The 12,500-nt window shown below is 40.2% G+C and overlaps 1 protein-coding gene across 3 annotated transcripts in view; it reads right to left on the minus strand.

Moving 5' to 3' along the window:
- phka1a (phosphorylase kinase, alpha 1a (muscle)) overlaps window positions 1-11,069 on the minus strand; it is a 20,031-nt gene extending 8,962 nt beyond the window's left edge. For all 3 annotated transcript variants that reach the window (XM_061066539.1, XM_061066538.1, XM_061066540.1), the window contains exons 1-18: window positions 10,842-11,069; window positions 10,178-10,336; window positions 9,991-10,038; window positions 8,125-8,293; window positions 7,953-8,035; window positions 7,749-7,829; window positions 6,817-6,915; window positions 6,579-6,725; window positions 5,848-5,901; window positions 5,589-5,711; window positions 5,407-5,502; window positions 5,210-5,317; window positions 3,448-3,526; window positions 3,121-3,255; window positions 2,899-3,008; window positions 1,778-1,922; window positions 1,484-1,562; window positions 1,052-1,212 (exon numbers count right to left, since the gene is read on the minus strand). In XM_061066539.1, coding sequence (XP_060922522.1) covers window positions 1,052-1,212; window positions 1,484-1,562; window positions 1,778-1,922; window positions 2,899-3,008; window positions 3,121-3,255; window positions 3,448-3,526; window positions 5,210-5,317; window positions 5,407-5,502; window positions 5,589-5,711; window positions 5,848-5,901; window positions 6,579-6,725; window positions 6,817-6,915; window positions 7,749-7,829; window positions 7,953-8,035; window positions 8,125-8,293; window positions 9,991-10,038; window positions 10,178-10,336; window positions 10,842-10,919 — 1,954 coding nt within the window. In that variant the 5' untranslated portion in view covers window positions 10,920-11,069. The remainder of the gene's footprint in view (window positions 1-1,051; window positions 1,213-1,483; window positions 1,563-1,777; window positions 1,923-2,898; window positions 3,009-3,120; window positions 3,256-3,447; window positions 3,527-5,209; window positions 5,318-5,406; window positions 5,503-5,588; window positions 5,712-5,847; window positions 5,902-6,578; window positions 6,726-6,816; window positions 6,916-7,748; window positions 7,830-7,952; window positions 8,036-8,124; window positions 8,294-9,990; window positions 10,039-10,177; window positions 10,337-10,841) is intronic.
- Between the last annotated feature and the right edge of the window lie 1,431 nt (window positions 11,070-12,500).

Here is a 12,500-nt window from a genome sequence, read left to right on the forward strand (position 1 = left end):
TATTACTACAATATTTTTGTTTTCATTACAATAACACTTACATCATTCCACTTTCTCCCCACTTTCATTACGTGTAGTTTAGTAGTGTACATATTGTGATCTTTTTTTATTGTGCTTCTTTTCTCTTATTTGCTGTAACAAGTGAATTTCCCCGTTGTGTGGATAAATAAATAAATCTAATCTAATCTAATCTAAGTGTACAACTCTTAACTACAGGTCCTCAAAAAGTGAGAGAACCCAATAATCAAAATCAAATCATCCAACCTTAAAATATCTTTAAGTAATTACAAGTGTTGTTCTTTTATAGCATATATTGACAGGAATAAATGTTTTAACAATAAAACCACATTTATTTTTATGACTTGAGAGGTACCTGTGAAAATAAATGCATTAATGAGTCAGCTTAGTTTGATTGTAGTTATTATTATCAATTAAAATGCAAAATGTAAATATATTAGGATCCTCTGCAGGTTCATGCACATGCAGCCGGTCACACAAGACATTTTACAACATGCGTGTATATTAAATTAAGACGTGCACAGAACTCAGGCGTCAGTTTTAAGACTCGATCGTGCATGATCGAGGTTATTAATCATTTAAATGCAACATTATTGATAAAGTCTCATTTATCAACAAGCAGGAGCAAACAAAAGTCGTGTTTCTCAACATTTTCAAGTCCAATGAAATCTATTTTCTAAAATATCAAAGCAACGACTGCTAGTAAAGGTTGAGAAACTCAAAGCTTCATTTTCAACAGAGAGATGCAAACAGCACAGAAACACAACGCTGAGGTCAAAGGTCAGTGATGTTAAATGATGATAAAACAGGGAAATTGTTATGAATCATGTTTGATGACATATTTTAGGTTCAATCTCTTTCAGGTGAGGAATATTAAAAGTTACTCGTTGAAATTTAAAGTGAGGTTCATACGTTTTAATTTTTGTTAATAGAGATGGAAAACAAAGAAACGCCAACTGGCAGCTTGACATAATAAAATGAAATCATATTTTCCCACAGCTGGTGTCATCATTTCCATCAAGAGGCTTCTTACCATCATCATAACGTAACTCATGCACGTATCCATCGTCGCTACTCTCATCATCACACGCCTCTGTGCGGTGGCCCATGCTGCCGGGACCCTTACCGTCCAGGAAACTCAGGTGGGCGCAACAGGAAGTGGTCAAGAACTCTGACAGCTTCCCCGTCTGGATCCTGGGAAGGAGGAAGAGGAGGAAGAGGAGAGGATGAAGAGTTTTGTGTGCAACTTCAAAGTTTATTATGATTATAAATGTTATTTTACACCCTGGGAATCAAGGGCGACTTGGGCCAAAACTTTCCACATCATCCCTCGGTAGAAGTGGTATTTTCTCGTTGTTTTACTTTATTTTATTCATTTAATTAATTAATTCTACATGAATTGTAAACATCTCGAATATATACAATCATTGTGTCAAAGGAGTTCATTTTCTACAGGAGCATTCACCTCACTCCTCCATAGTATCCGTCCTGTAGCTTCTTCAGTGTGGCCAGGACGGCCGGGTCCAGGTTTGTGTGGTCTTCAGCTGAAACACACACACACAACAGGAACACACACATAATGTTACTTCTCTGTGTGACTCTGGTGAGTGGGTTCGATTCCCTGAGAGAAGAACTGACTGAGAGTCACAGCTTCATCTGTCACAATCATCTCCAGCAAGTTACAGCAGCGTTCAGTTGTGGGTTTTCTCTACATTGTGAGTGTGTGTGTCTGTGTGTGTGTGAGTGTGTGTGTATTTACTCAGCATCGTCTGTGAAATGGGAAACGTGACCGTGGGGCGTCCGGTCATCCTCCACCTGGACGACAGGTAGGAGATCTCTGTCCTCAACATCTCCACGATCATCTTGTTGTCCAGCGCCAGGTAGAACTGCTGGTGGTCGATGAACTGGAGCCAGAAAATATGAAAGATCACGACTTTAAATTTGTATATTTGATATATTTTCAGGTTTCCCTCATTCATTTCTATGATCCTAATTAGGGTTGCAAAGTGGCGGAAAGTTTCCGGTAAACGTCCCATGGAAACTTTCCGGAAACTTTCCATGGGAAGTTTAGCTCGGGAATTTGGGGAATTTTGAAAAAAAAAAACTACGCAAATTAAACGCTGAGCAATAAAAACATCATTCAAAACTCTATTTTAAAGATGTATGGAACGTTGAGTTTCAACCCTCCACTGTGCATTCTTCCATCACATGCACAGATAACTCCCAGCATCCTTCACTCTACAGCAGGGCTACTGAGGCCTGCTGTAGAGTGAAGGACTAGTCAGGTAAGTTTCAATGATATTACTGGGAAAATATATTAGCATGCTGATTGAGGATTGTTCATCTGTTCATCTAGCCTATTTCCATTCATTGATCCATCAATTGTAAAATATGTTTACAGACTATTCCAATTGTTTGGCTAACTATTTATATCTCTGGCATTGCATTAGTGTTTTTTTTACAAACTTTTTTCTCATCTTATTCTACAGAATAATGCCACGTGCACTCTCTCATGTGTGGAGACATTTCACCCCATCCAATGTAGAAGGAAAGGCTGTGTACATTTGCAAATACTGTGCAAAGACCTATGTTAAGAATGACACAACGATGCAGAAGCATAAAGTCAAGTGCCCAAAGTTTCCTCAGGGCTCAAATCAGCCTATGACAAAACAAAATGTTTATATTTATGTCTGTATATGACAAGGTAAATACAGTTAGTATAAATCACCCACAACATTTCCAGTTTATTCCCGTATATTCCCATGGAAAGTTTCCAACTTTGAATATTCCCGGAATTTTGCAACCCTAATCCTAATTAGTCTGATCTTCACAACAGCTGGAAACTTGACTGATCTTCACGTCTTGTATTTGCCTGCTGACCTGAGGAGTGAAGGTGAACATGGTGTTCCTGATGATGTAGAACTTGGAGGTTCCCAACACCCCGATCCTCCGGTAGGGTCGCCCGGTCAGACCGAGCCGGGGGTTCCGTCCTGGAGGAGGAGAAACAGAAAGGTGACTCGATTATATATGATTTTACCTTTTCAAAATATGTGAACTGCAAAGTGATGGAATGAAGTTTCTTTAAAAAGCTGTTTCTTGTACCGAGTCGGGCGTAGATGTGGCTCAGGACCTTGGGCGGCTGCACGTGGATGGGATGGATGTCGTCCACCGTCTCCACCTCGATGCCGTTCTTCAGCAGCAGATCTTTAATCTCCTCGGTCTCGGCCAGAATGGAAACTGCAAGAGGAGACAGATGGTTTAGACAAGCATCATTTTAACAGCTCAGGGCCTCACGGTGTTTCCTGGGTAAGAGTTAGGGTCAGGGTCAGGGTTAGGGTCAGGGTCAGGGTCAGGGTCAGGGTCAGGGTCAGGGTCAGGGTCAGGGTCAGGGTCAGGGTCAGGGTCAGGGTCAGGGTCAGGGTCACTCACCCTGTACGACCACGTCCGGCTTGGGGATGGTGGAGAAACGCCGGTTCAGAGGGTCGATCTCCCCGGGAGCAAGGAAACCCTGAAAAATGACAAATAAAGAAAGTCTTTGAGGAGGCTAACACCATTATTACAGATGACGAATGGGAAAGCTCTCGGGAGTCCTGGCACAAATGTTCAAGTAGTCCAACCTGGAGAGAATTTAGTTGGAAGCTAAGAATGAGATATTTTAAAACACCCATAGTAATAGCAAAATATGACAAGAAGTATTCCCCTCTCTGCTTGAGAGGTTGTGGTCAAATAGGCGACTTTTCTCATATTTTCTGGGATTGCCCTAAATTAAAGAAGTTCTGGGAGGAGGTGAAGAGGGCGATACGTGAGATCTTGAACTTAGACAGCTCATTTTGGGAACTACACCTTCAAGGGGGCTAAGGAAAAAACGAATTGTATATGATCAGAGTTATGATGCTAATTGCCCACAAAATGATGACAGATAACTGGCTCAAGCCCCACCCACCTACCGTGGACCAATAGGCCTAGAGGCTCCAGGCTGTGAATTGCATGGAAAGTTTAACTGCAAGCCTACGACTCCAGATGGACATTTACTTTGGCCTGTAGGTCATTAATTTTATATGAGCTAAGAAGTTAAGTAAATATTACTTGGGAGTCTATCTTTGGAATATTAGTTTTAGGAGGTGATGGGTCAAAGGTCAACAAAAATATTGACATTTATAACACAAATTTTCAATAGAGAAACAATCTAGTCATATATATATATGCAGCTTATATATCCTTTACAGGACCATGAACAATACCTAATTCTCATTGAAAAATTATGTATGATCATATAGTGGGAGTGGTGATGATCATTATGGCATCACTATAAGGTTGTTAAAAAACATTATATAGTGTAGTAATGCATTACATTTTGTAACTAATACGAGAACAGAGACACGATCAACACCTTATTTAGATTAACCAATCATATATCATCATGTAGATTAAATGCTGTCATGATGAAATGGCATCGTTACCAGTTAGCAAAGCCAGATTGAAGTATATACAACACATGCAGAGGGTATGATTTGCCCCTTGATGCTTTTAATAATTACTTGCGGTCTCTATATAATTATTATTATAGAACATTTTTGTTTCAGAAGATGTTAAGATTCAGGCTCTTGTGCCCTTTCATTGTTCCCATGTGTCAAAGTGGACACCTGTGATAATGTATCTGTTAAAATGAACATTCTGTTGACATTTGACTGGACAAGCTGAACTGAATGTGAAACTATGTGAACCCATTGGGATAACTCTTCTGCCATTTGTGTTTTATTTTTATTTTATCTTCACTTGTAATATTGTATGACATGCTGTGTGAGTCTCACTGTCAAGGTACTTGTTCTAATAAAAGTAAAAAAAAAAAAAAGAAAGTCTTTGTACTAGGGCTGGGCAAGTTAACTCGTTTTAATCGAGTTAACTCAAGTGATGAGTTAACTCGATTGTTTATCCGCCAATTATTTTCTTTTTTCCTGTTCTGCAGCAGTCAGCAACAGACTTTCACAAAATAAAAGCCTGACTTTCACAATAAAACAATAAATAATCAAACCTGAGTTAATGCGAGATAAAATAATTAATCGAGTTAACTCATCACTTGAGTTAACTCGATTAAAACGAGTTAACTTGCCCAGCCCTACTTTGTATGCAAATTGTTCATATTACAGGTTCTTCAATGTTTTTAAGTAAATTCAGTGAAACGACGACTCACCTCGGAGAGAAGGTTCCCCAGGATGTACAGAGACTGTCCCCACTTCAGAGGACATTTCCCCATAGACACTCTCTCCACAGAGTGAGGGTTCCTGCACTCCTCCTCCACCTGTTCACATGAGGAAACACACAACACGATAAAACCAGAACAAAAAGCAATAAAACAACACAAACAACCCTGTCTCCTGGTTTCCTCACCTTGTCTGCCGGGACACTGTAGAGCTCCGGGACCAGACGCAACCCGTCCTTCTGTTTGATGAGGATTCCCTCCAGAGCCTCCTGGTACTCCTGCACCTGAAGAGAGGAACCAGAGTCGGATCCGTCTCTCAGGACAGATGTTCTTCACACGACTTGTACAAACACATGCAGGGGTGGACTACCTGTTCCGGGCTGTTGATGAAGATGCCGTCCAGGATGAGGTAGGTCCAGAAGAGCGGCCACTCGCACTCGATGTTCTCAAACAGCTTCAGCTCTGCGGACTCGTAGTAAAGTCGGTTCGGATCCTGAGGGAAAACGGGTGGAGACAGAATCAGAGACAGAAATATGTCTTTTCTCCTGTTTTCTAATATTTCTCAGAGCCAGAGATTGAACATATTCTTCCACCAGAGACGAGAGTGGACATGAGACAGAACTCTTTACCTCTTTAGGCGTCTTGTGTCCGTCTCTGAGGAACCTGCAGCAGCCGTAGCGACCCTGAAATAACGGGAGAAGTTTAATTTAATAAAATGCACGAGTTAAAAAGTAACTACACAGTTACAGTAGATATTCAACATGTACTTCCTCATCTAGGCTTTAATAAAAACTAGGGCTGGGCAAGTTAACTCGTTTTAATCGAGTTAACTCAAGTGATGAGTTAACTCGATTGTTTATCCGCCAATTATTTTCTTTTTTCCTGTTCTGCAGCAGTCAGCAACAGACTTTCACAAAATAAAAGCCTGACTTTCACAATAAAACAATAAATAATCAAACCTGAGTTAATGCGAGATAAAATAATTAATCGAGTTAACTCATCACTTGAGTTAACTCGATTGAAACGAGTTAACTTGCCCAGCCCTAATAAAAACACTTTCCCTCTTCCTCCTGGATCTGTAACAACTACCCACATCATCATGTAGAACCTCATATATTCTCTTCATGTAAAAATACACGTTCATTCAGTTTCAGAGAGTTTTATAAAAGTCAGGATTTTAAAACTGGAACGATGGAGACAGTAATGTTTGGCTCGGTTTTAAAAAAGAAACAGCACCCCAAGGTTCTGCAGTTGCATCTGGGGACTTTAAAAATGTACATTTGTTTTTTTTCTGTACAGTTTTGTTGTATATTTTTTAACATTCCCTTTTGTTTTCCTTGTGGTTGTGAAATAGTTTCACCTGGAGCTTGGAGATGATCTCCTCCTTGGTGATGTTCACCAGGTTGATGTCCTCCACAGCGAACGCCGGGTACGAGATGATGGACAGGACTCCGGCGTCCACCTCTTTGGAGATGGACGCCTGGGGCAACATGGAGGTGAGGATGGACTGAGGGGAAAAGATTAAACAATGTCAAACGATGTGTATAATTGTGTGTGTGTGTCTGTGTGTGTGTGTGTGTGTGTGTGTGTGTGTGTACCTGGCAGTGCTGTATGTCGTCAGCCAAGGCGTGCACCACAGATCCTGGTCCTCCTTTGGCTCCGAACAGGTTGAGGTCGTCCAACGCCTCCAGAGCCGCCTGCAGGACACACACCACAACATCACATCTGTATCTCCCACAGACTCACAACACACAACACACAACACACAACTGAAATATGACAGTTGTTGTCATTATCTGGATACAGACACACCCTCAAAATTACGTGTAAGTGTGTGTTACATTCAAATGCTAAAAATGACACGTAATTAATAGAGCTTGGGGCGTCCTGCAGCGGTGCCTGTTTCCAAAGTCTTAAATTAGACCCTGTGTGTGTTTGTGTATGTGTGTGTGTGTGTGTGTGTCTGTGTGTATTGACTGGGCTGAGTACTGAGCGTGCCGTGTTATTTCTGAGCCAGAGGCCATTCTTGGAAGACCACAGAGAACCCGATACCTCCGGTTTGCTGTCAGACAAGGACAGCACCGGGTCGGAGAACAGCGAGTTGTGTTGAAACCTCACAACTGAAATGTTTGTGTTGCGTTTTTAAATTTCAGGGTTGTTGTTTTTAATGAAACCAGACAGAGCTTGCATCACAAAAATGTTCTTATTGAGCTAAAAATGGTGGCTGACGACTGGAACATAACATGAATCCAAACGGAAGGGAGTTCCTGCCGAGTACACAACGTCTCCCATCTGATCCTGAGTCAGTGTGGGTCTGGGTTGTGTAAAGGTCAGCGTAAAGGTCACAGAGACCAGACACCTTGCTCCGTGCCAGAGAACGATACCGGAGCACCTGTTGTGATTTGTTTGAAAAGTTCTGCCATCGCTCCGGCTGCTTCTGCTCCTCTCACCTGCTGCCCACCATTCTCCTGAGCTTGAGTTTGTGTGTTTACTGTGTGTTTACTGTGTGTGTTTGTGTGTGTGTGTTCACCTTGGCCATGCCTATAGAGCTGACGTTAATCTCAGTGATGCCCTGGTTGGTCTTGTCTCCTCTTTCCCACATCCCATAATCCTGCAGGGAACCAGAAAAATCAGACGGTGACGTTAATGCTTCACCGAAAAAAACTCAACAACTTATAATAATAACACACAAACTGAAACACAAAGAACTTCCTGTGAACCAATGAGAACTCACCGCCACTTTATAAGCTGCCTCGATGTAGAACATGAGATTCTGAACCACGTCCACTTCATCCTGAGTGTAGACGATGTGAAGACCTGGAACACACACGCGTGACCGTGAGCACACACATGCAGACAACCTCCGAACAATAAATCACAACACAATCCATGACGAGTTTTTTCACCGGACGCCGTCATCTGGGCGAGGAAGAACAGGAAGAGGGAGGTGGCGTCCACCTGCAGGTGTCCCCACTCGTCGTCCCCGACCACCGGGGCGCAGGTCTTGGTGTTGTACTTGGCGTGGAGCGAGTCCGAGGTGCTGCGGCTGTACTTGAACTTCTCCACCTTGTCCAGCTGAGGACGGAGAAGAGGAGAGAGAGAGAACTGGGATTCATCAATAGATCTGTTTAAATCCTTGGATCTTAACCTCCAGAGTATTTACTAGAGACGGGAATCGGCAGTGACCTCCCGATACGATACTATCACGATACTTAGGTGGCGATACGATATGTATTGCGATTCTGTAAGTATTGCGATTCGATATTACGATTTCCTGGAATTTCTTTTGGTTATTTTTTTTTTTTAAATACTGGACCATGGAAAAAAGTTGAATCATTCCTTCAAATACAACACAGTCAAATTCACTTAGAGCTTTACAAGTTTTATTTCAAATATTAACATTAACTTAATGTTAATGTTAATGTTATGGTACTATTACCATCATCTTGCCACTGCACCTTATCTACCTATTTTATTGTATTTTATCTTGTGTTTCTGTTTTTTTATTCTTTCTACCTCAATATTTTTAATTGTATTCTATTGTATTTTATTTTATTGTATCCAAATATACCGGCTGCTATGACGACTTAATTTCCCTTCGGGGATGAATAAAGTAATCTATCTATCTATCTATCTATCTATCTATCTATCTATCTATCTATCTATCTATCTATCTATCTATCTATCTATCTATCTATCTATCTATCTATCTATCTATCTATCTAACTGCACACAAACTGACAGATTAAGAAATGTATGCCACTTAGGCTTCTTTTAAACAATAAATAAAAGGTAAATTAAATAGAATGAATAAAAGTTTACTTAGAATATAAACTTTGAAATAAACAAAAAGTAGGCTATTGTTGTTTGCATGTAGGCGATACAAAGCTAGTGCTTGGGTATGTTTAGATTCTTGTGCAAAAACAAGAGCTGGTCATCATGCTGGTCAATTATATTATATACTATAAGAATAGTACAGTATATATAGTATATAATATAACATAAATATATATTATGTTATATTATATACTATATATACTGAACAATATATAGTATATATATATACATACATATATATACAGTATATATATATACTGTATATATAGTACAGTATATATAGTATATAATACAACATAAATATATATTATGTTATATTATATACTATATATACTGTACTATTCTTATATACTGTCTAACAATACAATTACCATCATATTATCAGTACTTTTACCATCATCTTGCCACTGCACCTTATCTACCTATTTTATTGTATTTTATCTTGTGCTTCTGTTTTTTTATTCTTTCTACCTCAATATTTTTAATTTTATTCTATTGTATTGTATTGTATTCAAATATACCGGCTGCTATGACAACTTAATTTCCCTTCGGGGATGAATAAAGTAATCTATCTATCTATCTATCTATCTATCTATCTATCTATCTATCTATCTATCTATCTATCTATCTATCTATCTATCTATCTATCTATCTATCTATCTAACTTGCTCCCTCCATATATCCCCCCCGTATAAACCAATAAATAAATAAAAATGTTTATTTTTTTATTTTTAAAAATCGATTTTGGAGGCAGCATGGCGATTTAAAGTCTTCATACACAAGAATCCCGATTCCCCTGTCCCTAGTATTAACTGTTATTGCTGAGACATTGTCCAGCTCCTGTGTTAAACCCTCATCCTGTGTGTGTGTGTTTGTGTGTGTGTGTGTGTGTTTGTTAAAGAGGAACGATGAAAAGCAACACACAAAGAACGTACCTGCCGCATGATGCACTGCAGGACACCTCTCATCAGCTTCACCACATTCTAGACAGAAGGAAAGAGGAAGAGGAAGAGGAAGAGAGGGTTTAATGTCAGTTTTGTCAACACACTCTTCTTCCTGGTGTCCAGACTCTTCAGCTGCAGACACACACACACAGACACACACACAGACACACACACGTACCTGCTCCAGCTCGTAGGCCTTGGCCTTGTCCTCGTCCCGGTCGGCGTTCTTCCTGTAGGCGAGACTGAGGGCCCACACGGACAGGATGCTGTAGACGTTGTCTCTCACCCACGCGTCCGGCTGGTCCGGGCTGCCGGGCAGGAGACCGGTCACCGGGTCCTGCCAGGGACACACACACACACACACAGAGGTCAAAGGTCAGGGGTCAGAGGTCAGGGGGTTATCACAGACTGAGGAGGAACCCTGGACAGTTGTGTATCGTGGACATAATCAAGTCCACCAAAAAAAGAAGTGGGACAGATCTGTGTGTCCAGGTCTGGGACTAATGAGGAGTCTGTTTAAATGCATTGTGCAAACACACAACACAACACAACGCAATACAAAAACAACTCTTTACACTTTATGAGGTGACACACACTTGACAACTGCCACAAACACACACTCAGGCTTTCACTATGTTATGTTATGTGTGTGTGTGTGTGTTTGTGTGTTTGAAACAGTTGTCTTGCGAAATGTGACTTTACTGCAGGAGTGTGTGTAGCTGCCCGCAGCCATGACACTTTCCTGTGAGACCTGACTTCACTACAGATGATTGCATGATGAAGACATGATGAAGACATGAGGACAACATGCCGGAGACATGCTGGAGACATGCTGGTCCCACCTGGTGCTTCATGATGGTCTGCTGGATCATCCGGGCGTAGTTGTCCAGCTTCACGCCGGAGTTGCTGCGGCTCCTCATGGTGACAGGTCCTCGGTTCGGATCCGGATCCGGTTCAACAACAACGAGGAGGTTCAGGAGCTCATGGCTCCAGGTACCGGGGGGAGGAGGTCTGGTTTCCGGGGATCAGGAGCCTCGCACACCGCCGCTGCTCCGGTTCTTCTCCTCGGACTCAACAAGTGGATCTGCAGCGGGGACCGGACACCAGGTAAGCTAACTGAGGCTAGCGGCTACGGGACAGGAAGTGAGCAGCGGCCGCCTTCAGTACAAAAGCACGTCGAATTCACTTTACTCATGTAATATCTAAGAACAATAAGAACAGTATTCTTGTTGTTCTTATTGTTATTTACTTCACCATAAAATAAATCAATAGCTTCCATGTCATGTGACCCACTGATATATAATAATAATACCTTTGATAAACAGGAAACTTCTCTTTTAGTGCTTCAAATGTGATTTTAATGTTTTTTTTTAAATATCACACTTTTTTCAATAGCTTCGAAGTAATGTGACCAACTTCACATAAAGTTTTAAAAATTAATTACCCCCAAGGACACAGACGTAGTGATTCACTCCCTTGTTAGTTTAATATACTATAAAATTATTAAATTAATATGAAGGTTTTTCGCCACTTCAATACTTCAGAAGAATGAAAATGGTCCTAAATCATTTCTGCTTTTCCAATTTTTGGTAGTATTATATAGTATTAATAGTATTTGCTGAGAACTGAGTACTTTATTTTGAATTGTGAAACCGGAAATGGTGTTCTTTGCTGAAAATAACTTGGCACATGTGAAAGTTTTGACGTTTGAAGTTTGTCCTGTGGAAGAATTTTAATTACTGATGAAATCAATATTGTTTTGATAATGATGACTTCTATTTTAAAAGTAACTTTGTGGGAAAAGTGACACCTGAGCTGTCAAATGCAACCAGGAAGCAAATGGAGGCAAAAACAATAAAAACAATTTTAACATAGTACACAGTAGGAACATTCACTGTTTTATATCTGTGTTCTACTGAAGCACCATTAAATAATGAATTGTGAATAAAATCATGATTTCTTACATTTGTTGTGATGGTTATTTGGTACAATTCATCTGTTTTTGGCGGCGTTTAGTGAAAAATTTGAGGTACTTCAACTCTTTGGGAATATTCTCTTCTTATGTCACTTTATAACCTTATAAACCTAAGTTACTACAATCAATGAAATACCTATGAATCCATATTTAAACACATAAAATAAAAATTCCTTATAAAACGTGTATCTATACATATACACATACATGTACATAAACCTTTGTGGAACTAAAAGGAAAAACACTGGGAGCTGAAATTATAATTCATATAATCAATGAATTGATTATAATTAAACTTGTTTGGCTGTTTGAGACAAAAGACTACAAACATCCTGGTGCTCCGTCCTAAAAACTTCCGGAAGCTCCCGGAACCGGGTGTTCGATGCTGTGTGACCGTTCCAGCCCCCCGGTCACCAAATTAATATAAATAACTCTATTCAAAACTATACAAATCAAGAATATGTTTTATAATTAATAAACTAATTGGACTAGTTTAGAGGAAAGACTACATTAATTCCCAGAGTCC

Source organism: Limanda limanda, chromosome 22 (genome assembly GCF_963576545.1).
Source record: "Limanda limanda chromosome 22, fLimLim1.1, whole genome shotgun sequence".
Lineage (NCBI taxonomy): Eukaryota > Metazoa > Chordata > Actinopteri > Pleuronectiformes > Pleuronectidae > Limanda > Limanda limanda.